The sequence below is a fragment of the Podarcis tiliguerta genome (genome assembly GCF_965153285.1).
Source record: "Podarcis tiliguerta genome assembly, chromosome: 2".
NCBI classification, from domain to species: Eukaryota; Metazoa; Chordata; class Lepidosauria; order Squamata; family Lacertidae; genus Podarcis; species Podarcis tiliguerta.
In genome coordinates, this window is record NC_139535.1 from 47,731,325 (window position 1) to 47,758,900 (window position 27,576).

General features: G+C 39.1%; 1 protein-coding gene across 16 annotated transcripts in view; it reads right to left on the reverse strand.

The window, feature by feature from the left end:
• The window catches only part of ATP2B2 (ATPase plasma membrane Ca2+ transporting 2), a 361,419-nt gene that overhangs the window by 8,100 nt on the left and 325,743 nt on the right, over nt 1-27,576 (reverse strand). For 10 of the 16 annotated variants that reach the window (XM_083429097.1, XM_083429087.1, XM_083429090.1 and 7 more), the window contains 6 exons: nt 26,448-26,554; nt 25,677-25,868; nt 20,339-20,552; nt 16,623-16,834; nt 12,405-12,512; nt 9,713-9,895 (listed from right to left, as the gene is read on the reverse strand). In XM_083429097.1, the coding sequence (XP_083285223.1) occupies nt 9,713-9,895; nt 12,405-12,512; nt 16,623-16,834; nt 20,339-20,552; nt 25,677-25,868; nt 26,448-26,554 (1,016 nt within the window). Of the gene's footprint in view, nt 1-1,190; nt 1,363-7,065; nt 7,115-9,712; nt 9,896-12,404; nt 12,513-16,622; nt 16,835-20,338; nt 20,553-25,676; nt 25,869-26,447; nt 26,555-27,576 lie in introns of all 16 variants that reach the window. The other 6 variants (XM_083429102.1, XM_083429089.1, XM_083429093.1 and 3 more) reach the window with 3 other exon arrangements.

A 27,576-nucleotide genomic window follows, 5' to 3' on the forward strand; every position in this document is an offset into this window, starting at 1 on the left:
CACTTAGGATGTTTACCTAGGTTAATTAACTCTTCAAATGCTAATTGCTGGTGCTCAGAAGTAGGTCCACACACACATCTTTCAATACAGATGAATCTTGATTACTACATTCTCAAGGTCTGATAGAAAGTCTTCACACATAAAAACTAATTAAACCCCTCAAACCCCTCACATTACTCGGTTATAATACACACTGAGATGTCTTATAACACATCCCAGTTATAACAAACAAGTTCTAATAAAATCCTAATATTTACTAAACCTAAATATTTAGCATCTATTATGTTACTCTTCACTGATGGAATACATTTAGGGATGGTGCACACATAGGAAATTCTTAAGTTGGTTGTTGATTATTTATATTTTTTTTACAGGGTATAATGTTTGCTATTTATTTGAATAGGATTGTATCCAAAGATGGAAGCCTCTTTGATCCAACAATAGCTTTCATCCTCAGAAAGGAGAATTAAGTGTATGTTCACCCTCCTCCCTGCAGTCCCCATCACCCATAAAAATTTCCCCAGGGAGTTTGGGGAACTTTGGAACAGTGTCGTTGTTTGGGGGCGGGGGGTGTTGCAGGGGTGGATGGCAAAAATCGTCCCTGATAAGAGCTTCCACTGGACCAAAGAGTCTTTCGTCAGTGGAGGCACAACACTGGATACAACCGGAAGTATACTAGGCATTCAGTAGTGAACTGCATAGATAACAGTATTAAAGAAATGGGTGTGATGATAGATTTAATAGAACAATTTACATCTCAGAGCATGTGTGAGAAGAATCCTGCTTTATGTGTTTTCATGTGTTGTCCTACTACATAAAATCTAGTCCAATATTTTATAAAGCGAAGCAGCCTTGGAAAGATGAGGCAACAGGAAATGTAGTTTTACAATCTAAGAAGAAATGTGAACAGGTGAACTGTTCAGAGGAGATTTAACATATAGAGATATTTTCATTAAAAAAGAAATTGGTATTCATTCCATAGGAGGTAGCTTTATAGAGGCACACCCTATTTCTGAAAATGGAGACCTGTAAGGAAGAGTGCCACAGTGGTGTGCCAATATTTCAACTATATGACTTATTCTGGAATATAAGAGGTGGGAAAGGGACATAATCTTGAATGGCCCAGTCTTGAATGACTGCTAGATAAGTTGGCATCTCTGTAATCAGATGCATTAAGAATACACACTCACGCCCAGCCGCCGCAGCAGTTGTGCTGGTAGGAGAGGAAAGAGCATTGGATAACGAAACGTGGCTAGGGCTAGAAATATTGGTTACATCCTGGTTCTGGCTTGTGACGGAGGATTGTCTCCTGAGAGCCCCCTGAAAGGAAGTGCCACTCTTGAAAGTATTGACTACTTCGATCTGTAATGGAGGAAAGAATGAGACAAGTTGCTTGACGAATGGACAGAGCTTTGCAACCCACAGGAACAATATTTTCTAGTCAAGTTCAGCTGCTCATACAAATAGTGCTTCCATTTTCAAGGTCAGAATAAAATAAGCCCCTTTTAAAATTTAGCATAGACAGGCAGGTTCTGTACAGAACAACGTGAGGCAGCACAACTGACAGTTTGCCAACTCATTTCATGGTAGTTAGAAGAGAAACTGTTATGTATACATTTGTGTTATTATTGGGCTTTAATAATAAATTAATTTCAGACGTTACTATGGAGTTCATCTGCAGATAGTCATTACCCTTGTATATATTACCATGTAGATTTTCTTCAAAAAGTAGGACAGGGAAGAAATTCAGACACATCCAATCTCATTTAAAAAATAAATTCTACCTATGCATGTCTATTCAGAGAAAAGCACCATTCAGTTCAATTGAGCTTAGTCCCTGATAAGTGTGTATAGGATTGCAGCCTGAAATAATAGTACTGAATAATAAATGCCATATGAACCACTTTTCTGACCATTTTGGATTCATAATAGTCAAAACCTAGGACTTCATATGTACTTGAACCACATTATAATTACCTCATTTTTTCATCATTCACCAACAATGATTCTGATTATGAAAGTTGCACAGTGAAATAGCTTTCCATTTACAAATAATTTACTAATTCATTGTATTGGGTATACCTGTACATTTTGGAGCCAAGAGGAAGATTCAAATTGCATCCACCCAGGTTGAAAATATCATTTTTTACCCAGGATCTTTCTTCTGAGGCACCTGCCACACAGGACCTAATGGCAGGGCAGAGTATGAACCAGGAAATCGCTTGTTTTCATATCACCTCTGCCCTGAACACACTGGGTACTTTACTCAAGCCATTCCTTCTCAGCCTCAATTGCTTCATGGAGGATAACACTGACTTACCTGAAAGGTCTGTTGTAAAGATTACAACCAGATAAATAACACATTAAGCACTTTGAACATTTGAAAGTGCTATACAAATGTTAGGTGGTATTATACTGCTACACATTATGTTGCTAGGAAACAAATATGAATATTAGATGTATTAGATATGAAAGCAAAGCTCGACAGGCTAAGTTAGGCTTCAAGAGTTCATAATGCAAACCTTGCCAAAAAAAGTAATAATCCTTGACATACTCTTCTGTTTCAATTAAAATACTTAGGGATGATATTACACAATTATATTGAAGAGGCTTGGGGGGGGGGGCTGGAGAGGAAATCCACTCCCTGCAGAAGACACCCGGGTCAAGAAACAGGCTCCTCACCACAAGCTATTTTTGCCCCACAACCTTTAAACAGGCTATACAGGGGATATACTGACTACTGGAAATGATCCTCTTACTCCAAGCCCAAGCCACAATAGCTTTTCCCCCCTGGGAGGCCAGTTTAACCTCAACATCTTCTCACAGTCTGGAGAGAGCTGTCCTGGCTGTATGAAGCGGTCATTTGACAGCCAGAGATCTGGGATTCTAAGACCCATCCAAATTCAGAATGTACTGAAAACAAACAGAATCATTTCCTGATTTTAGGGGAAATGGCTTAGCTTATTTCTGAATCATTACAACACAAGCCATGGGTAGGTCACCCATCCCTAGCTGATAAATTTCTTCTCATAAATATTTTGTCACAGACATTTTGGCAAATATACAATTACACACACACACTTGTGATTGCCATTAAGGGTTATGGTAGTGAAGTGGAGATTCCACTGTGCCTACTGCAAAAACATTTGTAATATAATGGAAAGCACAATACAGGTGTTTTTAGACTAGGTGTTACATCAGAACACCTTAGGATGAATATGTTTACATACATCTCAGTAAGACACAAATGGATCACAAAATACTGATCAAGGTATCACAAAGATACCTAGTATTAGTACGAATGTCACATTTGATGGGGCTGAAACATCTTTCTTTTGCACACCTGCTCAAAGCTATGTTTCTTCATCTTTGGGTTCATAGGAAATGTTAGGCTCATGGGATCAGGGTAAACAGAGCCTTGCTTTCAGAAGACTGTGCAGAGCTGTCTTTGCTCCAGTCCTCTTCATGAACATTCAAGGTATGATGTTCACCTATGTGAGCACCTTACTTGGGACATTTGTGATCGTCACTAAGAAGCAGTTAGGGAGATCCACATGTAGCAGAATGCATCTTTGTGTGCATTACTTGCTGGAACAAAAACCACATTCGTTTAATGTGCATTAAAATGCACATAAGAACATCAAAGCTATCTATTAAAACTGGATTCCTCCTCATCCACATTCTGGAGCAACATAAATAACTTTTAAAGCACAAGTAGAGTGGGGCTGGAATATATGTACTGTGTCTGGACACGGATATATGTCCTTTAAGGCATGCCCAGTACATTTTTAAACTTCTATTCTTTCAACAGTAAATATCCATTCCCACACCACAAACCTACTGCTTTATCCTAATCTTCTTTAAAATCTCCCTTCCATTTCAAAAGAACTTTGCCATTCAGATTTAAGTTTTAGTTCAAGAAACATAAGTCAAAGCTCCTTTGGACATGTAGCTATGTGAATTCATCCCAATATTTACTTATTCATAGGACAGGTTGTCACATGATCTGGCACATGGTTCTGGAGAAGCCATGCTGTATTTCATTTGGTAGACCATCATGAACAGTTATATCCTGGGCATAACAATTCTATCTGGTCAAGGAAGGGACAACTGAAAGTGAATGAACCACAAATCCAAAGCCTTGATGGAGTCACACCAGCAAGCATAGAGCATTGCTTAACATTTTATAAATTGCATGTTTTGATTCTTTGAAAGTCACTTTGAGACCCAGATCAGGTGAAAAGTGGAGTATGTATATTTAAAATAAATAAATAATGAAAAATTGGAGGATTCCCTGTAATATGCCTCGTCTTCCCTGACACTTTGAATCCTGAAATGGTCTTCTCTTGAACATCAGGAACCGAGAAATGTAGTTATTAACCTATAATGGCAGAGTCTTTAATACAGATGCCTGGTGTCCTGCATGGGGCTACCTTGGGATGTGAAGGTATTAAACATTGTTAATTGACCTATTGATAAGATGGATAAGATTTAGGCTTACTTTTTGATGTGTTTTCTTGGAGTGATAGTGTATCTTTTATTATGTGCTATAGTTTCTTCGTACCATTATGGTATTTAGACTGTTTTCTGTGAACTGCTTTGAGTACAAATGTATTTTTGGAAAATGCAGTACAAACTTACTATAGCTTTGGACCCAGATTCCTCACTACCTAACAGGCCACAGTGTCTCTTTGGCAAATTTGCCAAAGGCTCATAAATTACTGAACAGCATTCAATAAGAATCTATTTTGACTACAATAAATTGCATTCTTAATATTAAGGGGTACTTACTTACTTGACTAAATTAATCCTTTTAAGTAGAATTGAATACAAATTCTGGCTTGAAATATTCTAATGCAATCTGAAGCACTATCCAACAGGGACAATTCAACAAGCTTTCTAGAGTCCCTGTTAAGAGACTATCATCTATGTGCCATTGTGAAAATCCAGTCAATCAATTTTACATGCTCTTCAATCATATTATAAAAGAGATCTGCACTAAGACAGAAAACCAACAAAAACCAATTTCAAGTAAATATGGAAAGATCAGTATTTACTGTCCATAACAGCACTAAGATTTCACAGATGTATTTGTACCTAAACATCCCAACTTGCTGAATAATTAGTGGAAAACATCCGTTAGAAAGCCTAACAATGGGTATTCTGAAGGCAGAGCAAGTTTAAAGTTTGCCTTCTGTGTGAAAGCAGTAGAAATAATATAAAAAGTGATCACCTGTTCTGTGCTGAAGAAGAAAGAACTGAAGTCAAACTAGGAAACATTTTAAAGGAAACTGGATATTATATTCATTTATATTATAGTAGTAACCTGGATGAGTAGAATTTTGCTAAAAGCCCTTGTACCTCTTCAAAAGAGAAGACTTAATTTTCCCCTCCCCTTCAGCTATTGCACTAAATTATTAAAATGCCATTCAAGACTACTTTGGTGATGAAAGTTGCAGTTTATTACTCTAACATGGCAACTTGATAAATCAATCTTGCCAAATAGACAAGAAAATTGAGTAATCTGAAGTTTTTCCCCTCCTGTCTCCTAGTTTGTGCCTTAACATTACTAATTTGTTCCATATGTAGATACAGAAAAAGCTGGCAGAAAAGGCTGATTCTGATGCAACATGGAACTATGGTTCCTCACTATATGAGCCTTGGGTTTGTGTGCTCCTCCTTTACTTCTTTTGTGTGCCAGAGGCAAAGACTGAGAGCCTCCACTTTTACTTTTAAACTAAAAGCAGTTCTATCCAAATTTGAGCAGCTATGGTTTGTAAGGACAATCCAGAATCAAACCTTGTCTTGTTCTCACTAGCCATCATTTAAACAAATCAGTTTTCTAAGCCTGATATGAAGAGGGGAAAGCACACAACCAGAGGCACTCAAGTAAAGTGTTATTTCACATTGCAGGAAAACATGGTTTCTCACTACATCTGAACTCAGTCATGGTCTAATCTCTTAGCTAACAATATTGTTTTTAAATTGGAATATAACAGAGGCTGCTGTTTACAAAGTTTAAACAGGTGAACAAATAAAACCCAAGTGCAAGATCTGTCACAGACTTTAGCTTTAACCCACATATCCTGTTTTTGTCTCCTCCTATTCAAAGTGTGTGTGTGCGCGCGTGTCTGCGTGTCTGCGTGCATGAGAATTTCCTGGGAATGTGTTGAGATAAGGTGGTGGTGTTGTCATTTCAATTCCTATAATGCAAGACAGGAGGGGGGGAAAGGGTCTGAATATTGAGGTGCAGGACTCCTTTATTGTCTCTCCTGTAAGGGTACACAGAAGAGGGAGAGAACAGAGACTCCACCTTGATGTAAACCAGAGGGTTGGGGGTTTACTTTTTCAAGTTCCATCTTCCCCCATAGAGGGGGGGGCAGTTGGGGGAATAAGTGGCCAGTTGATACACACTAGATGCACACACTGAGTGAAAAAATCAAAGAATTGGAAAAGGTGCTCCAATCACCCTCCCCATATTTCCAGAAGTGTATAATGCATTGGAGGATTTCTGTCATTCTGCCATTCACGAGGAAGCTTATCAACCTAATCTTCACAGAAATCCTTTGTTTGATTATTTCCTGTAAAATGCAGTAGAGGTGTACTAATTCATTTGGGTGTTCTGCTTATCTGAACTGGGGCATCCGGATGCACCATCCTGACAGTAACTGCCCAACAGTAATTCTTTTACTAATCTGAACTTCCCAAACATCATGGGGACTCTCCAGTGGATATATTGGAGCCGCTTGCAAAACTCTTTCTGAATTAATGGCTTGTTGATGTCAAATGAGCACATGATGGAGGCATGGAGCGGGGCAGTCACAGACTCCAACTGGCAGGGAACGTACCAGCAAAGCCTTTCACAACACATCTACTTCTAAGCAGAAAGGAAAGTGAACAGTGTTGGTTAGCAAGAAAACATCATTATTGTTTATTTTGGTTTAAACAGTAAACAACAAGAATTTTCCATGGATCATGAAGATAAAAGTATATAGAACTAAAGGATATTTCTCAATCTACAAGAGGAACTAAGAGCAGTATTTGCTCTTTGTTGTTTACACTCACCACAACCAGAAAGACATCCTGACAGAAATGTCAACAGACAATACTCCTCCTACAGCCATCAGGAAGAAAATAATTCACATTTAGAGGATTACTTAGGGCTGATAATAGCCCCCCACTTGGGCATATAATTAAATATTTTTCTCTCTCAGAGAGTAATCCCAAATCACTACTCTAACCCAAGTGAGCAGATCTTCATTTAATTATTTACACAGTGAAAAATGTAAATTTATCCAGCTCTGTGGTCTACTCCCATTCACCCAATCCCACCGCTTCCTTTTCCATTCTTTTTTATTTCTTTACAAAACTTTACAAAAATCAAAAGGGATAATATAAATTTTTCTCTTGCACTAAAAACATTCACAGCCCCTCTAAAAATACATCATCTTCTGCTTTAGAAAATTAACTAGCATTTGCTTTAATAGAACCACATTGCTTTAAAAATCTGAATTGCTTTAAAAATAAACCTTCCAAGATGGATTAATTTTACCCCCGAAGTGCCTTGACCTTACAAAGCAGTATTTTCATTTTCTTCTACTCCATTGCATTATAGGGAGCACATCTTTTCAAAGCTTTGACTAAAATAGTCCTTCCAGAAACTGACTATTTTTAGTACTACCTTCACACTTTACTGCAGTGACAAACACCCCTATTCAGAGAGCAGAAAAAAGAAACCCACATGATTTAAACATTTTTTAGTAAACAAATTTTGTTGCAAATTTTAATAAATCTGCTTCCATCTTTTTCTTCTACTGACTTGGATATATTTATCATGTATAGCCTTTTCCTCATATTATAGTAAAACAATTAATTTTTTTTTTTTACAAGCAGAAAAAGGTAGAATCCTGGTGCCATGCCCAACTTCTCTAATTAAAAATAAATGCAGTAATACAACATATGGAAAAACTTTTTTTAGCTTCTAGCTCTCAAGGTTTTGCTGACAAGATAAAGAACAAGGTTAACCCTATTTCAAGTTTATCACAGACGTGTGTGTGTGTGTGTGTGTGTGTGCAAGGTAAAGGGAACCCTGACCATTACGTCCCATCGCGGACGACTCTGGGGTTGTGGCGCTCATCTCGCTTTATTGGCCGAGGGAGCCAGCGTACAGCTTCCGGGTCATGTGGCCAGCATGACTAAGCCGCTTCTGGCAAACCAGAGCAGTGCACGGAAACGCCGTTTACCTTCCCACCGTATTTATCTACTTGCACTTTGACGTGCTTTCGAACTGTTAGGTTGGCAGGAGCAGGGACCAAGCAACGGGAGCTCACCCCGTCATGGGGATTCGAACTGCCAACCTTCTGATCGGCAAGCCCTAGGCTCTGTGGTTTAGACCACAGTGCCACCCGCGTCCCCTATATATATGTATATATATTCTAATATCAATTTTTGATGCTGCAAAACAAAGGATTCATTAGTTTCAAAAAGACTCATGGAAAACTCCTGGGAAACAATAGAAGATTATCCTATTTTTTATGAATGAGTACAGGAACAGAGATAGTGCAACACAGAAATGTTTGATGTATCACAGTAGCTTCCAGGTGTAATGCAAAGTTACAGAGCTAAGTATGCTGTTTATATTGCAAGCTTGCATATATTTCTTTCAGATTTTGCTAGTTTACTTGTATATGACTTGTAGGTTAAGGAAACATTCTTTGTGTGCTTTATCCTTTCTATTCTCTTTCCAAGTCCAGATACACTGGTGAAGGGGGACTGCTGCCCACACCTGAAGAGTATAGAGGCCAGTAGGACAACACCAAATGAGCTGTAATCCTCCTGTTGCCTGAAGGCTGGCCAACATAATCACTACAATGGAGTATTTAACTCACTTGAGGACCCAACAGAGCTCTTCTATAAAAATTTAGGCATTTTATTTCCAGAGGCAGCAAGAAGAATGCACTAACTCTGGTTCAGTAAGTTAATCAGTTAAACATTTCTTGTCTACGCTAAGGCATTAAAATTAATTTGTGGGTCAATCAGAATTAATTTTATAACTAATCAATTGCTTTTGAATAATTTACCATCCATTGTGGGAAGGCAGAATCCAAATTATCAATTAATAAATGGGGAAATTGACTTGGAATAGGTGAATAATTGATTGGGAGAGATGTTTACAGGGCAGCAATGGTCACGCCACAACAGACCGAAGAGGACTAATAGCCAAAAACACAGAGGGAAAATAAACTACAAAAGCTTTGAATACACCCACAGAAACACTAGAACAAACACAGGGATAGAGGCATACCATTCACACACTCATCCAACACTCAAGACTCACATTTCTAAACAATTAAACCAGGCCAGAAAAGCACAAGCAAGTTATAGGTCTGCTCCAGGCAAGGCAGGAAAAGGGAGTGATGTTTTCCTGCCTCCAAGCAACAGGGTTGCAGCCCACTTGATGTTGTCCTACTCAATAGTACACAGAAGCTTTGATTCACCTGTGGAGGTCCACATCTCAGCACTGTGAAATCCTCCAAATATTCAGTGGTTTGAATATGCAAAGCATTCCCTGTCACAGAAATACAACAACAGTTCCTGCTCATATCAGAGCTACATAGAGCTTTGCAATATGGACTAAGGGTGTATAATTATTTTGTCTAAATGTAAAGCAGCTTTGGGGAGAATATATCCCCAACCTTGTAGCACAACATACCTGGGTCTGGATTCTATTGAGCCCTCGGAACCAGAGGATTTGCCCACGCCGAAGTTCTCTTTCTGCGTGGTCAATTTCTTCTACATCTTCATTCATCTCCTCTTCGGGCGCCTCTTCTTTTAATGTAAGACCTCCTGCCTCCTTTAAAAATTTTAGCCTACTCGTTGGGATAGTTGCAATGACCTGAAAGTAAGTTTTAGAATTATGCCATTGAGCACTGTTTGTAGAGAGTATGTGGAGATCTTGTCTGTATTAGACAAACTGCAAGTTTGAGGACAAACAAAATATATATTGTCATTTGCCAAGGAATTCACATCAGCCCAAAGATCTTTGATGGATGAAGTACCACTCTACATCTTATGAAGCAATCTCAACAGGCAGGGAAGGAGCAGGTCCTGGGTCTACTGCCTCATCAGTAGTTCCAGGTGAACTGCGGGGGGGGGGGGGGGCAGGCAGATAGGGGCTTTGTCTTGAGGGCTCTCCAGCATAGCCTCACCCCTCTTTCCTTCTACGTGCTCATCCTCGGGTGTCTCCTCCTCCTCCTGGTCTGAATCAAAGAGCTCAAAGGGAAACAGGACATGGGTATTTTGTGTGAAATTTGTCTGGATTTTTTTTTTAATTAAAAATTGCAGTTTAATATGGAAACAGGATGGAACAAACCTGAATGAAAACTTGCAAAACTGGCATGGACTGGAAACAGATCTATAGAACCCTCATTCCAACCCAACTAATACGAGCCAATGGAAACTGCTCATGGCATTAGGCACTCATTCCCCTACCAACTTTTTGGCTAGGCACAGGAGAGTCTAGAAATCTCTATGCAGAGACCTGGAGGGGTGTATAGACAGAGAAACTTTTACAGATGATCTGTCCATGAAGATGTAGCTGGCATTACATCCTTATCTCATCACTTTTTCTTGGATGGTAAAACATTGGAAGAGGGAGAAATCAAATATTATTATCCACAGACGTGGTTCTCTGAGTTGTAATGTATAACATGCCAGTGAACATTCAGCCTGAACAGGCTGTTTTGTGGGCACATGTGCTGAAGTTCTTTAAAATAAATTGGGGCTCCAGGAAATTGTGCAATCACTGTGCTGACCCACAGGGCACATCTGAAAGAAGGCCTTGGGGCATGGGAAATATGCCATCCTTGACCCTGTGTGGCCAAGCCCCCATGTCCTGCCCTCAGGGATCTGGTTGACCACTGTGGGGAAGAGGGAGCTGGTGTAGAGAAGCCTTTGGCCTGATCCAGCAGGGCTCCTACGTTTTCAAACTTTCCAGCATGACTGCGATTCTCAATACTGGTTTCAAAGAGTAAGAGGAAAACTGCAACCATAATTTCAAGGGGGAGGGGAATTCAAAAGTGTAAGTACCTTACAAGTCACCTTGTAAGTGTGAGTTTTAGAAATATGAATTCCATTGAAAATAATGGACTTCTGCATTTGAATTCTGGCTCATTTGCTTTGAAGTGTTTTGTCTTTACTGTACATGTTCTAATTACAGGGTGAACTTCTCTGCCCTTCTTGGAACTCATGTCCCTGTCAGCCTTTTCTGGTGAGGACATTTTAGGTTACAGTTTAACAGCGGATAATATATGAAAGGTATTAGGAAATGTTAGCTTTCCAGCACAGTTGCAAGTTTTATTCAGTATGTTAATTGTCATTTGGAAGTATTTGGGCAGAAAAGCAGCCTGGAAATAGTAATATAAATGAAGCAACTAACCTTGATTGAAATTCAGAAAATTTGAATTTCTGCCAAAACAGGGTTTTCTTACTGTTTGCTGTAGGTGATGAAAGAGTCCTGGGCCATTCAAGAGCCAAGGTTTTGTGGTTATTAGACTATTAGGCTTAAACTGTGGAGACATACTTCTTGATTATGTAGTTTACTGTGGGCCTGACACACACTATCAACCTCTCCTACCTCACAGGGTTGCTGTGAGGACAAAATGGGAGGAGTCTGTGTATGCTGCCCAAGCATATTTGAGGAAGGGTGGGATGAAATAATAAAATAAAATAAGGGTCCATCACCCATAGGCAGCAATGTGAATCTCACAACCACAAAGGGATTCAGAGTGCAGCCTTCATTTATATTTCAAACCCTGGAAGAATGTGAAGCATTTACATGCTTTACTGAATTTCATTTGATGTCAGTGACAATTACATTTTTTTAAAAAAAATACTAGACAAGTCATTTGCAACACCCACCTTTAATATACGAATAAAATTGTTTACACCACAATCCTTCTGCATGTGTCCTCAGAAGTAAGCACCACTGTCTTCAGTGGGATCAGGGCCATCTTACCCATAGGCGCTAGGGGTGGGGGCACCCAGGCACCGGGCTCTCAGGAGCGCCAGGCCAAGAGTCCAGGGCCCAAGAGTTGAGTCTGGGGAAGAGCCCACCCATTGGTTGGAGCGCTGCAGCGGGCTCTTCTGCTGCGGGTAGCTCTGCGCTGTGGGTTTGGGGGCGACCGAGCCAGTGAGATGCTGAGGTGGCTGGCCAGCTCCGCCCTCCTGCGCACCTGGGACTGGGCAACCTGGGGGGTGGGGCGCTGGGCGGATCTTTGCATCCTGGCGCTGCATATGCTTAAGACAGCTCTGAGTGGGCTCCCCAAGTGAGTGTAGATAGGATTGCAGCCTTACTATAAAATGTGTGATTTCCTTTGTAATTATATAAAATAAGTAGTCCTTACCTGACCCCATACAAGTTCACCTAGTCCAATAAACACACACCACATCCACTGGTCAAGCTCCAAAGGGGAACAGCTAAAAGGTTTACCACCAAACTGTACAATTACTATCTGCAAGGGGAAAGCAGAAAGAAAAATAAAAGGTGCAATTACTAATCAAAGAAGGGGGGAAAGGACAGAGAGATGCAAGTTTTTTGTTCTGATGCTTTTCTACAAGCTTTCTTTCCAGGTGTGAATGCTATCATTAATTCTTTTACTCTCCGCTCCTTGCAAGAGGGTGACAGACGAAATATGAGTCATGAACAAATGAAACTGCCCACATATACAGGAGGGCCCTGCACATCAGGTAAAGTTAGTCATGACTAAGACCCATTTAAAGCATCAGTGCAAGTTAGTCACAACTAATTTAAACTCCCAGAGATGCTGATGAGACTTCATCATGACTAAATTTTGCTGGATTGAGGCTAAAATGTACCTATCATCATTTTCATATACAGTAGTGCCTCGCAAGACGAAATTAATTCATTCTGCGAGTTTTTTCATCTTGCGAAGCACCGCTGTGTATTGACAGTTTCCCATAGGAATGCATTGGCGGTTTTTAAAAAAAGGCGCAAGACGTTTCGTCTTGCGAAGCAAGCCAATAGGGAAATCTGTCTTGCGAAGCAACTCAGAAAACGAAAAACTCTTTCGTCTTGCGAGTTTTTCGTCTTCCGAGGCATTCGTCTTGCAAGGTACTACTGTATACTCTACAACTATGTGTATAACTGCTGAGGGATCTTGTCAGAATAAGTGCTATATAAAGCCCAACCATATTTACCTATTATAGCTTTTGAACATACTCCAACTATTACTAATGATAATTTATTTTCTTTAGACAGCATAAGAACTGCTATTCTGCGCTGAACACACAAATCAAATAATAGACATGGCTCAGAAAATTGAAAGCACATGCTATAAGGGCAAAATATTGATACTGGGAGATAATGGAGATTGATAAAGTTGTAAAGTGAGGATTTGGGAAGGTGAACAGGAAAGGTGGTGCAGACTTGTGAGAGTTGTCGACCTGCAGAGGGCTGGGAGGCCAGCTGGCAAGCCCCAGCTCGGACCTCTCCTTCCACTGGCCCGTGCTCCAATGTAAATCAGTGACCTGGACTTGAGAAGCCAGGGCACGCTATTAGCAGAGTGTACTGTGCACACAGAATAGGCGTGAGGTTTGTGAAGTCATACTACGGCTACAGATTTATTAATCATAAATCAGAACAAAGAAGCATGTCGTCTCTCTCTCATGTCGTCTCAGAGATTACAGCAAAAGCTATACACAGGAAGTTCCCAGCATACTGTGCTGGAATGTAAACAGACATGTGACACGCAACAATTCCATATGCCTGTTCCTTAAGGTGGAATGGAAATGTCAACAAGAGTATGTACAGTGATTCAATAAATTCTTTGCAGAATAAACAAGTTTGGGGAAGTTGTTCTTGACATAGAGAGTAACATGGGAAAGGGAAATGGGAGAAAAACATAAAAGTGGTTGATCAGCCTATGAAAAAGAAGAAGGGACAGGAAAATCAGCACTTAAGCTTGTTCATATAACGGTTAAGCAAAAGGTTGGGAGGGAAGAGTAGAAAGGTGGAGAGAGCCTTAAATGAAAGGCCCAAAACTTTGATGTTCAGCAAATGTGACAGTGCCCTAATACATAGACTTAGGTAGATGATGGCATATTCAAAGCAATTAGGCTGATTCATTTTATGGAGAGATTCTGGATTGACTACTGCAGACACAGACTATCAGAACAGATATCACCAAGGAAGAATAATATGGATGATGGTATTCAATATAATGGTAGAAGAAAAAGTCACAAGAACAACAGTGAGCAGAGTAGAAAAGTATGAATGATAACACAGCAAAGGATGAATTAGAAATATTGAATGGGAATAAGAAGAGAAAAATATGAGGGAAGTCCAGAGGAAAGAAAGTAAAGGAGGTGGTATGATCAAGAGTATGAAGACTCAGCAGAGAAGTGAAGAAGGATCATGATGACAAAGAGGCCTCACAAAATCGTAGGAAGAATATTTTTAAAAAGAGCAAAATCTAGCCTGGAAGGGGTGAAGAACAGGAGAATAAATAGCCAAGAAAGCAACTTCTTATTACAAGGGAAAGGAGAGCATGAGAGGATAGGTGGAGCTGGTCAATCTTCTTGAACAAATTAGCAAATGATTTTTTTTTTTGATAAGAAAGAGCAGAGGATAGACGGCAGAAGGGATAGAGCTATTTCCCAGAAGCTAACTCAGGTTTACCACTGAGTATACTCCCAGAATGGCACCACTTCACTTTGCTAGTAGAGGGAATCTAATGTCAAGAAGGTGGCAGCAAAATAAATGAATGCAGGTTTAAAAGTAAAATGTTCCCAAGGAAGCAATGAACTGTGGGGTAAAGGGGAGTTTGTCAGCAGGGAGACTTGCAGCAGTTTCTCATATGAAGGTGTGCGAACAGCACCTGGGACAAAGCTCTCAAAGTGTCCCAAGCACACCAGCCTAAGAGAAAATTGGGAAGGACAGCTGACCTCACATCACAGATGGACCAGCGGACACCTGGAGAAAAGGCAAATGGCTCTGCATTGGTAACACTGACTCCACTCTCCATAGACAGCTCTGTGGGAACTCTATCCTGGCTCCCACATCAGCTGCTGGTCAACTTCAGAGACCTGTGAACCATTCCTTATTGTGCTAATATGCAAACTTCTTTCTGGGATTGCAAGATCAGGTTACAGGTGTAGCTTGGTCCCTGCACACAGAAAACTACACATCAGGGGAAAGCGCTGTAGCCTATTTGTCAGCCCAACATTAAACAGAGTTTTTATTTTTTTAATTGCAAGTGGGAGGGAACTGGGAAAACTGAGCTCCTCAACTGAATATCAAAAACATTCATGTTGGAAGAACCAACATAGTTTGAATATTCCCACCAATCAGCTGCCTAGGGAGACCGAAACGGAAAGTGCCATGCCTGTTGCTGCCAGCTGCAGGCAGAGAAACAGCACCCACATTTAACCAATTCCAGGTGAGATCTCACCCGATTTATACCTAACATGCCCAAATTGCATGAGCTATTGTGTGTTTGTGAGATTCCGTGTGATTTCAGCAGATACTGGCACCCCTTGTGGACCACCAGTGGGGTGCTCATGGGCTACTGCTCCAGTTTGCCCAATGGCTGAGCCAGCCCCACTGCTACCATACAAAATATAACACTGAGCCTGAAGCTCCTCAAGGCGGGGGGGGGGGGGGAATCTCATATATGTTCTGTGATAGTTGTAACAGCAGCACTGCTTCACCAGTGTTCTAACTTCTGTTCATATTTACCTACCTAAAGTAGTTGTGACATGTTAAGTAGTTTTATTCAATATTCTCTCAAATGTTATTAATTGCTTGTTACATTTCATTTAGGTACATGCTAAGTTTCAATTGAGTTCATCTCCAGGGTCATCCCTGCCACCCCAGTCACAGCCTATCAAAACAGTTCAGCTTCCAATCCTCCTTACTCTTGTGGCAGGCAGAATCACTCCACTGACCTACGCTCGCATTTAATCCAAGGCAGGCTATTTCAGAAATACTGCTTTTGCTATCACAAGGCAGCAGAGTATCCAAGACTGGCTGTTAAATTTAAAGTGTAAGATATTTCAAAAAGATTGTGAAGAAGCATTTTCTCTACCAAATGAAGTCTGTCATCATGAGATTTATTATATTTCAAGATTACTTATTAATATACTTTGTATTGTGCTGTCTCAAAAATAACCAGACACATTTTAGTATTGCTAGGCCAATGACAAGAATTTCAAAAGGAATATAATATATTCCAGCTCCTTTGCTTCTTCTCATCTTCCTTCACATAATACGGCTCTTGGATTTTAGAAGGGGAAGAAGAGCAAAATGAATATATCTCCATAATATAAACACATGAAAGGAAAAGACATAACAGATGAAGCCTTGAAACAGAAAGCAATAAATAGATTGCAGGATAAAAATAAGGGAGGATTGAACTGAGACAATCAGGAAAGAAACAACAGGAGAAAAATCATAACATCTATCTTAATGGTGGATAAATCAGCAGTTTATTTATACCTAACATGCCTTTGGATTTTCAAAGAATCTCGTGAGAAGAGGGTGAAGAGTTTACAGTGGAACGTGCAAACAATATTTTGCTGCGTTAACACTGTATAATGATTACCTGCACAACAAATGTGCCCAGTACAATAGTGCAAAATATAGGGTTTCTAAAGATGCCATCAAAAACATTCCTTTCACCATGGATTTTGCGTGCGTTGATTTCATTGAACAGCTGCATCATAACAAAGGTATTGAAGATGATAGTGTAGTGCTCAGAAGGCGGAGAGTGGAGTGGTGCATTCCTGCCACTGTCAATCTTGAACATTTTTTCACCTGATTATAAGGAGGAAACAAAAAAATAAATAAATGAACAAAATCTTAAAAAAAAATTGTGGACAGTTCAGTGTACCATAGAACAATCACATCACCATGTCAGCAAGATAGCAGTCATAATAGCAGCAATGACAACAACAATAACAGTAAATAACCAGTCATGAAGTTTTTTTATTTCTATTTGCTACTGAAGTCTGCTGAGGGTCCAAGACCTCCAAGGCTGAATATTTAGAAATGCCATCTACACACAGAGCCAGCTAGACATTCAGAGCTGAGGGGTCTCATTGGATGAATGAAATGCTGGTGTTCAAAGAAGGACTTAAATTTATTAGGTACTGGGGAACATTATGGAGCAAGCCAAGACTGTGCAAATGAGACAGGCTCCCCCCTGAACTGCATTGGAACCAAACTGCCAGTGATTTATATCAAAAAGCTTGCAAAACAGCTTTTAAACTCAATTCTGGAGGAAAGCTGAAAGGAATTGGGGAGCATCCAGTTCAAGATGATTCATTGCTCAGGAATTAAGTTGTAAATGTTCCAGATCATCTAAATGGGAATAGAATAGAACTTGGCAATAGAATACAGAAGAACATGACATCTGTTTAAAGATACTGAAGGTTCACAGGGGGAAATGTGCACAGAAAGGTCACCTGGAAAGGAATAAATGCATAGGTATTTATATGCTAATACTAGAAGCCTTCAAGCCAGAATTGGGGAGCTGGAGTGCTAATAAGATAATAAATATAATAGCCATGTTTGAATCCTGCTAGCATGAAGCAAAGCAGTATGATAAAGTAATCTCTGTATATAAACTCCATAGGGGAAAAAAGCAAAGGAATATTATGTATGGTGTTGCAAGTGAGATAAAATGATTCTAATAAACTCCTCCATGGAACTCACAGAAATGAAAATACTAGGACCAAAAGTCCTGGAATTCAAGACATAATATTTATCATCCATTCAAACCAAAACACCGAGATGGAGAAATAAATCAGAGAGACTTAAGCTACTCTCACATTGACTGGATAAATGCATATTCAAGTCCTGACAACAAGGCAAAACTTCTTGATGCAATAAGTGAGTATGTCTTGAAATAATCAGCAATAAAACCATTTGGAAGGGAAGCAATACTGAGAGGTGTTCAGAACCTGATGTGACTGTTGATGAAGTAATTTGGAACAGTTACTTCTGTGCTACAAAAGTTAACATACACTGAAGGGGATAGTTACCTAGACTATGCAACAGGGGTGCTTTAAAAGAGGAAACTTTTCAAAATGAAGGAATTCATTGAAAGGAAGTTGAAAGGGAGGACCAAAAGGGTCAATTCCCTCCAGGATGTTTGGAGGTGATTTAAAATTACAATAATAGAATCTCAGCTGGAATTTATACCACAGTCCAGGATAGTTCAGGAAAGCACCAACAAATCCAAGAAGATGTCAATGTGGTTTATGAGCAGAAGCAAAAGAGCTATATAAGGCAAGAATAACAAGTAGAAGTGTTGCCCAAATGAAGAGAACAAGAAGCACAAACTCTGACAAAATAAATGTAAGCTGATGATAAAACAATTGAAAAAAGAATCTGAGGAGCAGATTGCTAAAACCATTAAGATCAACAATAAAAAATACATACATTAGAAGCACTATAGCATTCATCTGAATTTAGCAATGAAATGATTGCTAAATGATAATATTGCAAAGAAGCTTTACTGTGAAAAGTATTAGACTGAGGTCCACATCCGGATCACTATTTTTTGGGTAGCACCTGACTATTAACTAGATGAAATGTTATTTATTAAAATTAAACAAAACAAAAGCATTTATTAATTTTAGCTTAAAAACTAATACAAGGAAAGAACTTGATAACAGTTCATAAAATTATGCATGATGCGCAGGATAATACTAAAAGGCAAACTGCAAGGTACACTAAACATGGATTTGAATCATGGTATTGGGATCCTCTTCTTCAATTTTTATTCATTTATTTATGATCAGCAGCCACAGTGAAATTATATGAATCAGCACCACAGCCTGGAGAGGATTAACCCTTTCAGCTTCAATATTTCCTCTCTTTCCTCATGCTCTTATTCACTCCCTAAGCTGCTATTTGCTGCTCTTAGTGGGTAAAGAGAGGGCTTGTTGGGAATGAATTTTCAGAAAAGAAAAAAAAAGTATGGGGGAAAGGATTAATTATTTCCCTCTGCACCATGGTTCTGATCTAGAGCACCCCCTTCCTATTTGCTATTAGTTTAAAAAAAGCAGAGAAACTCAATCATGGGCTTCAATGAAATATTTAGTGACACATGTAGTTTGACCCTAAAACCTGAGGGAATGAAATTAACAGGCAGAAAGTTTAAGAAATACAATGGGAAGTATTGCATCCAATGCTAGTCCTACTCAGAGTAGACCCATTAAAGTTAATAGACATTCCTAACTTAAGTTCATTTCAGTTAATTTCAAACTGAGTGAATTGGATCCAAGTTGCTTGAATACAATCCATAATTTATAGAATTTACTGCTACAACTCCGGAAAACCCCCCAACACAGATTTGCGAGGGCTGCCATACGTCCATGGCAACCGTCGATTTGCTCATCCCACATTTTATATTTCCAGTAGTATATTTCCAGTATATTTCCAGGACATAATGCACAAGAATATTTGTGGTGGCTCAGGTCCTACTTGGACGGTCGTTCCTAGAGTGTTACTTGGGGAGTATTCTTAAGCATTGTCGGCAGCAGACGTCCTTCCCACCCACCCTAATGTTTGGCAATTCCTGAAGGAAACCAGCATGAGCACAAGACTTTGCTATGGAATGATATGGTTGCCATATTCAGGGAGGAATTTCCCTGCAGAAAATTGGGCCTGTCTGGATATCTTGCCTATCTCATAGCAATAGCCACAGTTTGTTGGCAAAAAACAAACAAACAAAAAAAGGCATTGGGTTGGGTCAGTCTGGCAGAGGGGCTGAGTCAGAACCACACCTCCATCTCTTCCATTGAAGTATCAGGGTATTGAAGTATCAGGAAGTATCAAGTGTCCAGGGGGAAGACTTCTGTCTGAATGCCCAGACAGGGGCTGCCATAACCCCCCCCCCAAAGGCATACTGGATGGATTGCCCAGAATTGGTGCATGTCATTGGGTGATCCTAAACCCAGGAATAATTATAAACCTGATGGAATAATCTTCCAGCAAATAGATTGGTTGATTCAGGATACACACCCAATGCCTATGCCAGAACATACTGACATCTATAATCAATAAAGCTGCGGCCAATTTGATCCCAAAATATTGTCTTCGATGAGGTGAAGTCCTACCACATGTATACAAGTCACGAGAGTAGCTCTGTGGATTGGATCGCTGAGCTAGTCTGTGTTCTTGGCCACATGTTGTGTCACATCTACAGATCAAAAAAGGCATGGAAAGCATGTTTGAAACCCAAAGCAATACAATTCTGTAGTTCTACCACAGTTTGTTAAAGTTAGCAATAAAAAGGCTAGATAATCTTACCAACGAAAAGGAGGGTAAAAATGAGAGTGAGCTGGTACACAGCATGGCCCAAAATGTTCTTCATCATAGTACGGGAGATAAGAGGCTTGTTTCGGCCATATGGTTTCCTTAGGAGCAACGACTCTGTAGGAGGTTCCGTAGCCAGAGCAAGAGAGGCAAAGGTGTCCATAATCAGATTGACCCATAGCATCTGAACAGCTTTTAAAGGAGAGTCCTTAAGAGAGAAATGATAGAGGGAAATGTCAGTATCTTTGCCATTGTCAGTATATGTACTTGTTGCTCTTAAATATTTCTGCAAAACCTTTCCTTGCAAGGTCATAACTACCGGTATTCTAATTTCATTTTTGTATTCTCCCAACAACTCTGTGAGATGGATTTGGCTGAGAAAGTCAAATTTTAGCAGTGAGCAGGTGTTTGAATCTTGGCCTCCAGCATCCAAAGCCCATTTTCCAAACGTTCTATACAGACATAGCCCTTATTGTACACTTGCAAGAGGAAATAAGGACTAATTTAAATGATAAACCCTTAAAATAGATATGAATAAAATACACACACACATACAAACATTTCAGCAAGTGAAGTGTGAAAATCCTTCAACAATGGTGGAATAATAGAGCCAGTAACCTTTCAGGAAGCACCATTTGAGTTATTTTACTTTTACAAATTAATGGTAAGTCAAGATGTCACATCAGTCTGGTCAAGGATTATATGGTTTGTTAGGTATTTGTTTCCAAGACTACATAAACAACCACTAGAAGGAGCTATCTGCTCACCGAATCTAGTAGGGAAATGCTTGGAGTCAAATCAGGCTTTGAAATTGCCCGTTAAAAACAAATAAACAAATTCAGATCCCCAAACCAAAATAAATTACTATTAAATAGGCTTTCTTAAATTATCTTTTGGATAATGGTTCCTTCTCAGCATCCTTCCTCACTAGAAAACTATGGATAAAGTGGCATTATAAACTCTAGTGAGGAAGAACATGTGATTTTATTTTTTAGATTAATTGACATGCTTAATTCATGTTTCTCTGAAACCTAAAACAGACTATTCTATCATGTGTTTTTTAAATTTAAAAAAGTGAAAATTAATTTGGTTTGTGAAAAATGCATAAAAATCAATCACAATATTCATTATAATCGGATAAAGTGCCTTACAGCACGATCCTATGTATGTCTATTCAAATGCGATCATAAGGCACTATCTGACTAGTAAGTATTTATAGAATTGCAGCTGTAGAGTTCAACTGTAACAATATCCATCACTTTTAGAGTGCCTAGGAATTAACTATCTTAAAGCAATGTGCAGCTTGTTGTATTAATACTAGACAACAGGTCCAGTTCTGAGCTCGTCCCACTACAATGTATTTTCTGCTGCCTAGTTTTGCCCTACTAGCCAGAACAAAATGCTTCTGTAACTGCACTAGGGCAAACTGTGCCATTGTTCTTCCACATTGATGTGTACGAGCTGAGCATCCCTGTGATAGCTTGCTCTGGTCACCAGAAGCAATAAATTCATTGTGCTAACTAAAAAAAACTCAGAATGTATGCTTGTAGCAGTAATACAGAAACATTTTTTTGTGATGCAGTATCTGCCTAAAAGCAACACCATAACCTTATCTGAGAAACAATGCAATTTTATGATATAATGGTTATAATTTCTTAAGATTTCTGTGCCGTAGATAAATATTTGAAAAATGAAAGGTGAGATATCTGAAGAGATTATCAATTGCCTAAATAAGCTTGGAGGTCTCTATATATGCCCTGCAAGCCATTTGCCCCTCCCCTGATTGGCAAAAGGCCAAACTCATTTACTCCTTCAGTGAGCAACTTGACATGCATACAATCTTTCAAAGAGATCATATGTGCACCGAGGGGGGGAAAAATCCTCTTTTTACAAATGGTGTGAAATTAAAGTGCCTGTCCCTGCATCCTGCTCTCCTCTCATCTGAAGCTATATTTGTTGCTATAAAAAGGTCTCTGTTGTGCAAGTGTCAGCAGAAACCCAAGGGAACTCCAGTGTATAATGAAAAGCAAATTTCTCACTTTGATCCATCCTCTAAATTACACATGTGCAATTGGCAGCCATCACTTTTGGCAGCAGCTCATTCTCACCATTTCACAGTGCCAATCATTCCATGTTGCTAAGGTGCCTCTAATAATTATCTATCATCTACTGCGCTGCACAGTTCAGTCAAGTGTAAAAGCTTATTCTAAACCCCAGCCTAAGCATTAAACACACATTAATTTTGGCACATGGTGGAATGAAATTTCCACTGCAGCTCTTTCTTATTTCTGATTAATTCTTTGCAAGCTAAGGGAAATGTGCATCTGAGCTCGGGTTTAGAATAATTTTAAAGATGAGTCATTCAGCTACATTGCACAAGATTTTTTTTTTTAAAAAATATGATTTTATGCATTTCAAAGGCAGAAGCAAATGGAAATTAAAACAATTATGTGGACTTTGAATTTATGTGGAAATGTGCTTAAGAAGTGATCCACCTAAAACAACATTTATTTCACTGGTTCTTTTCTTTGTAACCTTGGAAGGCATTAGCAAGAATCTAAATAAAAAAAGGGGAAGTTTTTGTAAAAAGATCCCAGATGTTTTACATGAAGCACAAATCTGTACATCACAACTCATCATGAAATTATCACCCCTACATGTTTCATGTTGGACATATCAGGAACATTATTGTTATTTTTAATCATTCATTCATTCATTCATTCATTTATATAGCTTCCATGTCAAAACTTTCAAGGACCATAACAACAAAGGTATGAAATTGCAAATTAACATAACAGTAGGGGTTATGCACACTTAGCTAAAAATATAATTACAGTAGTAGTATGTGTACACATAGCCACACAGAAGTGTATATATTTATAATAGTTCTATTGTATTCTACTATTTTAAATATCTTTGCAAAGTTTATTTTAGATTTTAGCTGCACAAAGAAAACCACAACCATTCTGTGACAGTCAATTTTAAATTTTCAATAAATGAATGAACGACGCACAACTATCAAGAAAAGTGTAACTCTCCTACACACAAAGCAGCAAAAGGTAATTGTGGTATGTTAACTACCCTACTGGTTCTTCCAATAAATAGATGGATGCTCTTCCTCAGAAGCACTTCCCAGACTCACAGAGAAAGGGCAAAGCTTCATAAACAAGTGATTGATTAGAAATGGGTTGAACAGAACTCTCTTTTCTGCCCATCCCGATAGGTTCCTAGCTTGCAAAGTAAATATTCCAGAGCCCTAGGGAGGAGAGTTGTCTGGGTGCATATATGGGAGGAATGCATCATCCTCCCATTTGTAGTAATGAGCGATGAGGTGCACATGCAGTCATGATTAGGGGGAAAGGAAATAGGGCTCCATTGAGCTCCATGCTGATCCCTGCCACTGCATTCTTAGCTGCACTCATGGAGGGAAGAATTGTGTTAAAGTTTCTTAAATACTTAAAACATTTTATCAATATGCCTTAGAATTTTCAAAAGGGCAGAGGCAAGGACATGCAATCCTTTGATTTCTTTTTAATATTTCTATCCCAAGTTCTAATTAAAATGAAATGCACAAGAGGCAAACAAATTTGTTATTATATACTCCATGGTTCACTGTGCTTTCCTGATTCCACATCTCTCTTTTGTATAGGAAAAAGAAATACTAAAGAGTGGCAAAGTGACATGAGCAGTCCTCCCTCCCCTTGCTCTGACCATCCCTGCTACAGTGAACAGCAACAGCTTGAGTTTTCGCTGCTCAGAGGAACCACAGGTCTGCAATTGAGCCCAAGATCCATGAAGAAATAAATAGTTATAACCTTTGAACACCTTGAAAAATTTAGAAGAGTAATTTGGGAGGAGTTTCACCTTTGTGGCATCTAATAGAGACAGCCTCGGGTTTCACTTGGCCATATCATGATGACAAGGTAAACTTATTCTTTGCCGTATACCTATGACTTATTCATGATTTTGCTCACTGAGGCTGAATTTTCCTGTTGTACCAGAGTGAACAGTATGTGCTATGTGTATATCTGCACTGTATTCACAGAGGTGCCACACTCTGTTTAATATCACCCTTCCATATTTGATTCTCTCTCTATCTATATATCTCTATATATGAAGTGCTATTTTTCCTATAAAAAGAGGTGTCGGAACTCACCATGAACTCCTCCCTTGTTCTCTTGTAATGGCAATGGCGCCCACCCAAGAGATGCTAGAACTGAAGTTCCAGCCGAAAAATAGCCCTGCATATATTACTTTTAAAAAACCATGTTGCCGTATTTCCTTAGAATTCTTATAATGTAGAAAATATGTGCAATGGGCACATGAGAACAAATAATATAAACAACTGGTGTTTTGTGATTGCTATTGTACTCACTTTTGGTGAAATAAGCAGATATGAGCACACCTTTGTACCTCTAGATTATAAGGTGCTGACGTGTTTGTTATTAATTTTTTAGGGATATTAAAGTAACTGGGTGCACTAGCAGTTCCAAAAGAGCACTGATATTTGGTTTCAACAGAAAACATAATGTTTGCTGCCTGTGAGGTACAAACTGTTCTGGACCTGGGTCCATGTTCTTAGCCCCAACAAGCAGTCAACATGGGTTACTGCAGTAGCACAACATATAAAATTGCTGTATAAGGGTGCTTGTATGAACTTGGGTAAGAGTTCTCATGTATGACATCATTTAAGCCATTTGTTTCTCTAAGACAGGATCAGATTTGAGTAAATGCAGTCTGCATAAATGAATGGAATAGAATTGGGTAGAATCCATAACAGCTTACTGAATGCAGTGACTGCATCATCATTTGAAATGGAATTCCCTTTATTTACTTATATTTAATTGTTTTCAATTAACTACATTTTTAGGCTGCCCAGTGGCAAAAAAAGGTTCCCTGGCAAGCTTATAATAAATGTTAAAAACTTCAAATACACCGATAAAATCATAAGACCACCACAGAATTAAACTGGCACAAAATACCGGTAGGTTTCCAGCAAAACTCTTAGTAACTTTGGAAATTCAGCAAGATCTTAAAACTTCAATAAATATACATAATCACTAAAAGTTTTTTAAGATTACTATAGTTAAACCTGGGGAAATGAAAAAATATGTACATGGTGCCAAAAAATAAACAAACAATGAAGGCACAAGGTGAGGCGAGCCTTTGTGGGGACAATATTGCATGACCATGGTGCCATCACTGAAAAGGCCCTCTTCCAAGAAGCAACCTGCAACATTCTCTTTGGCAAGGCCTCCAGACAAGTGCCTCAGATGAAGATCTTAAGATCTGGGTAGGTATACTTTAGTCATTTACTTTAATTCAACCTTACCTGGGTAATGCAAGCTCCAGTGAAAGCAACGATCACGGCCACCACATTTACTGTGAGCTGGAACTGCAGGAACTTGGAAATACTGTCATAGACATTACGGCCCCACATTACAGCTTTCACAATGCTACTAAAGTTATCGTCGGTCAGGATAATATCTGAGGCTTCCTTTGCGACATCAGTTCCTGCAATACCCTGAAAATGTAGAAGACATCAAGAATAACTTACTAGAATGAGAAACAGGGTTTCAATAAGGAATAGCACTTTCAGAAGAGAGGTAACTTAAATTGGCTGTTAATAAATAAAACGAGCCAGGAGCCAAAGAACCATTAAACTGGTTAGCCTGGTCAAAACTTTAGGAGACTTTAGACTTGTTTTCCTCAACAGCAGTTTCTATGCTAGATAGATATTGAACCAATTTGGAAATGTTTTCCATAGCAGTTCATAAAATGGCAAATCTAAAATTCAGTTAGATCTCAATACAGGAATTTGACATCACACTGTCAATGGGCATACTTAAGACAATCAATTCAGCTGAAGTAACAGCAATACATCAACTGACTGAGATTGCCCACTCCCAGGGAAATGATGGCACCAAAGCAGCAGCAGATTGGGTGTGAACAGTCTCATAAAATGGTGAATATATTTATCATTAGAGGGAGTTTCAGGGAATATTTTACCCCACCCCACTACTGAGTGCACTACTTCAACCCCAAAATTGAAACTATTTAATATTCTGGGCATTCCTAAAAAGGAGCATGTTCTTAAATGTACCATTGCAAAGCCAACATCAGCTTTCTTAAGTGCTGGTCCATCATTAGTTCCATCACCAGTCACTGCTACAACCTGCCTCTGCTCCACTTGAGTGCTGTCAATAATACCTGTAAAATATTGCAATGAATTTTAAGAAACGGTGTGGTTGCATGAAAGTATGGTGGATTAAAAAAATTATAGTCTGATGCTGTAATCTGCATGTTCATATGGGAAGAAGCATATTCACAGGTGGACAAACTTTTTACAATCCTTTAAAATTGTGTACATCAATTCACATGTTCCAGCATACCAATCTACTTGATTAAACTACATCATACCTCTCACATAGCATCCTTTTCACACACAGCTCAATGTGCTACCCTATTTCTTCTTTCTCTTCCCTTATTAAGCGTTGTCTTCTCAATTCACCTTTGCTCTCTTTTCTTTCCCAGCTTCTAAGAACTGATGGCACTTATAGAACCCACTGCTGAAGCTAAATCTCATTTCTAGGGCACATACATTGCTATTGTGAGGGCAGAAGTAGTTTTCCAAAGTTATTATTTATATTGAATTGGAAACCTTTTTCAGCTGGAGCACCACATTCCCTTGTGGGCAACCTTCCAGGGTGACATGCCAGTGGCAGGCAGGTCTAGAGGCAAGCATAGGTGGAACAATGACTGCAAATTTACATTTGTATAGTAAGCCAGTTTCTATACATGCTCACACATCATTTTCTATCTTCCATCTAGGCATGCAAGAGGCATTATCAGAGCTCGCCTCTAGCCACCAGACCTGAAGGCCCATTCCCCTCAGTTTATATACATGAAAAGCCATTGTATAACAAATGGCTGAATAAATTATTACAATTACAGAACAATGAAGGTTATATGAAAAAAATATTATTCAGAGTTTTATTTATTTTTTATTTTTATTTTTTAAAAAACCAAACAGTCCAGTCCTTAAACTCTGAGTATTAATAGGTTTCAAATGCCTCACACCACCAGCATGATTTCACAAAATGTTATGGTGATGGTGTAACAAGCATTCAGAGAAAGGCGTTCATTCCTGAGGTGCTCATATCTACCACTTGAGCTTAACATTTATTGAGGGATCCATTAAGCACTCCAGTGATCCAGATAATACAAAGTTC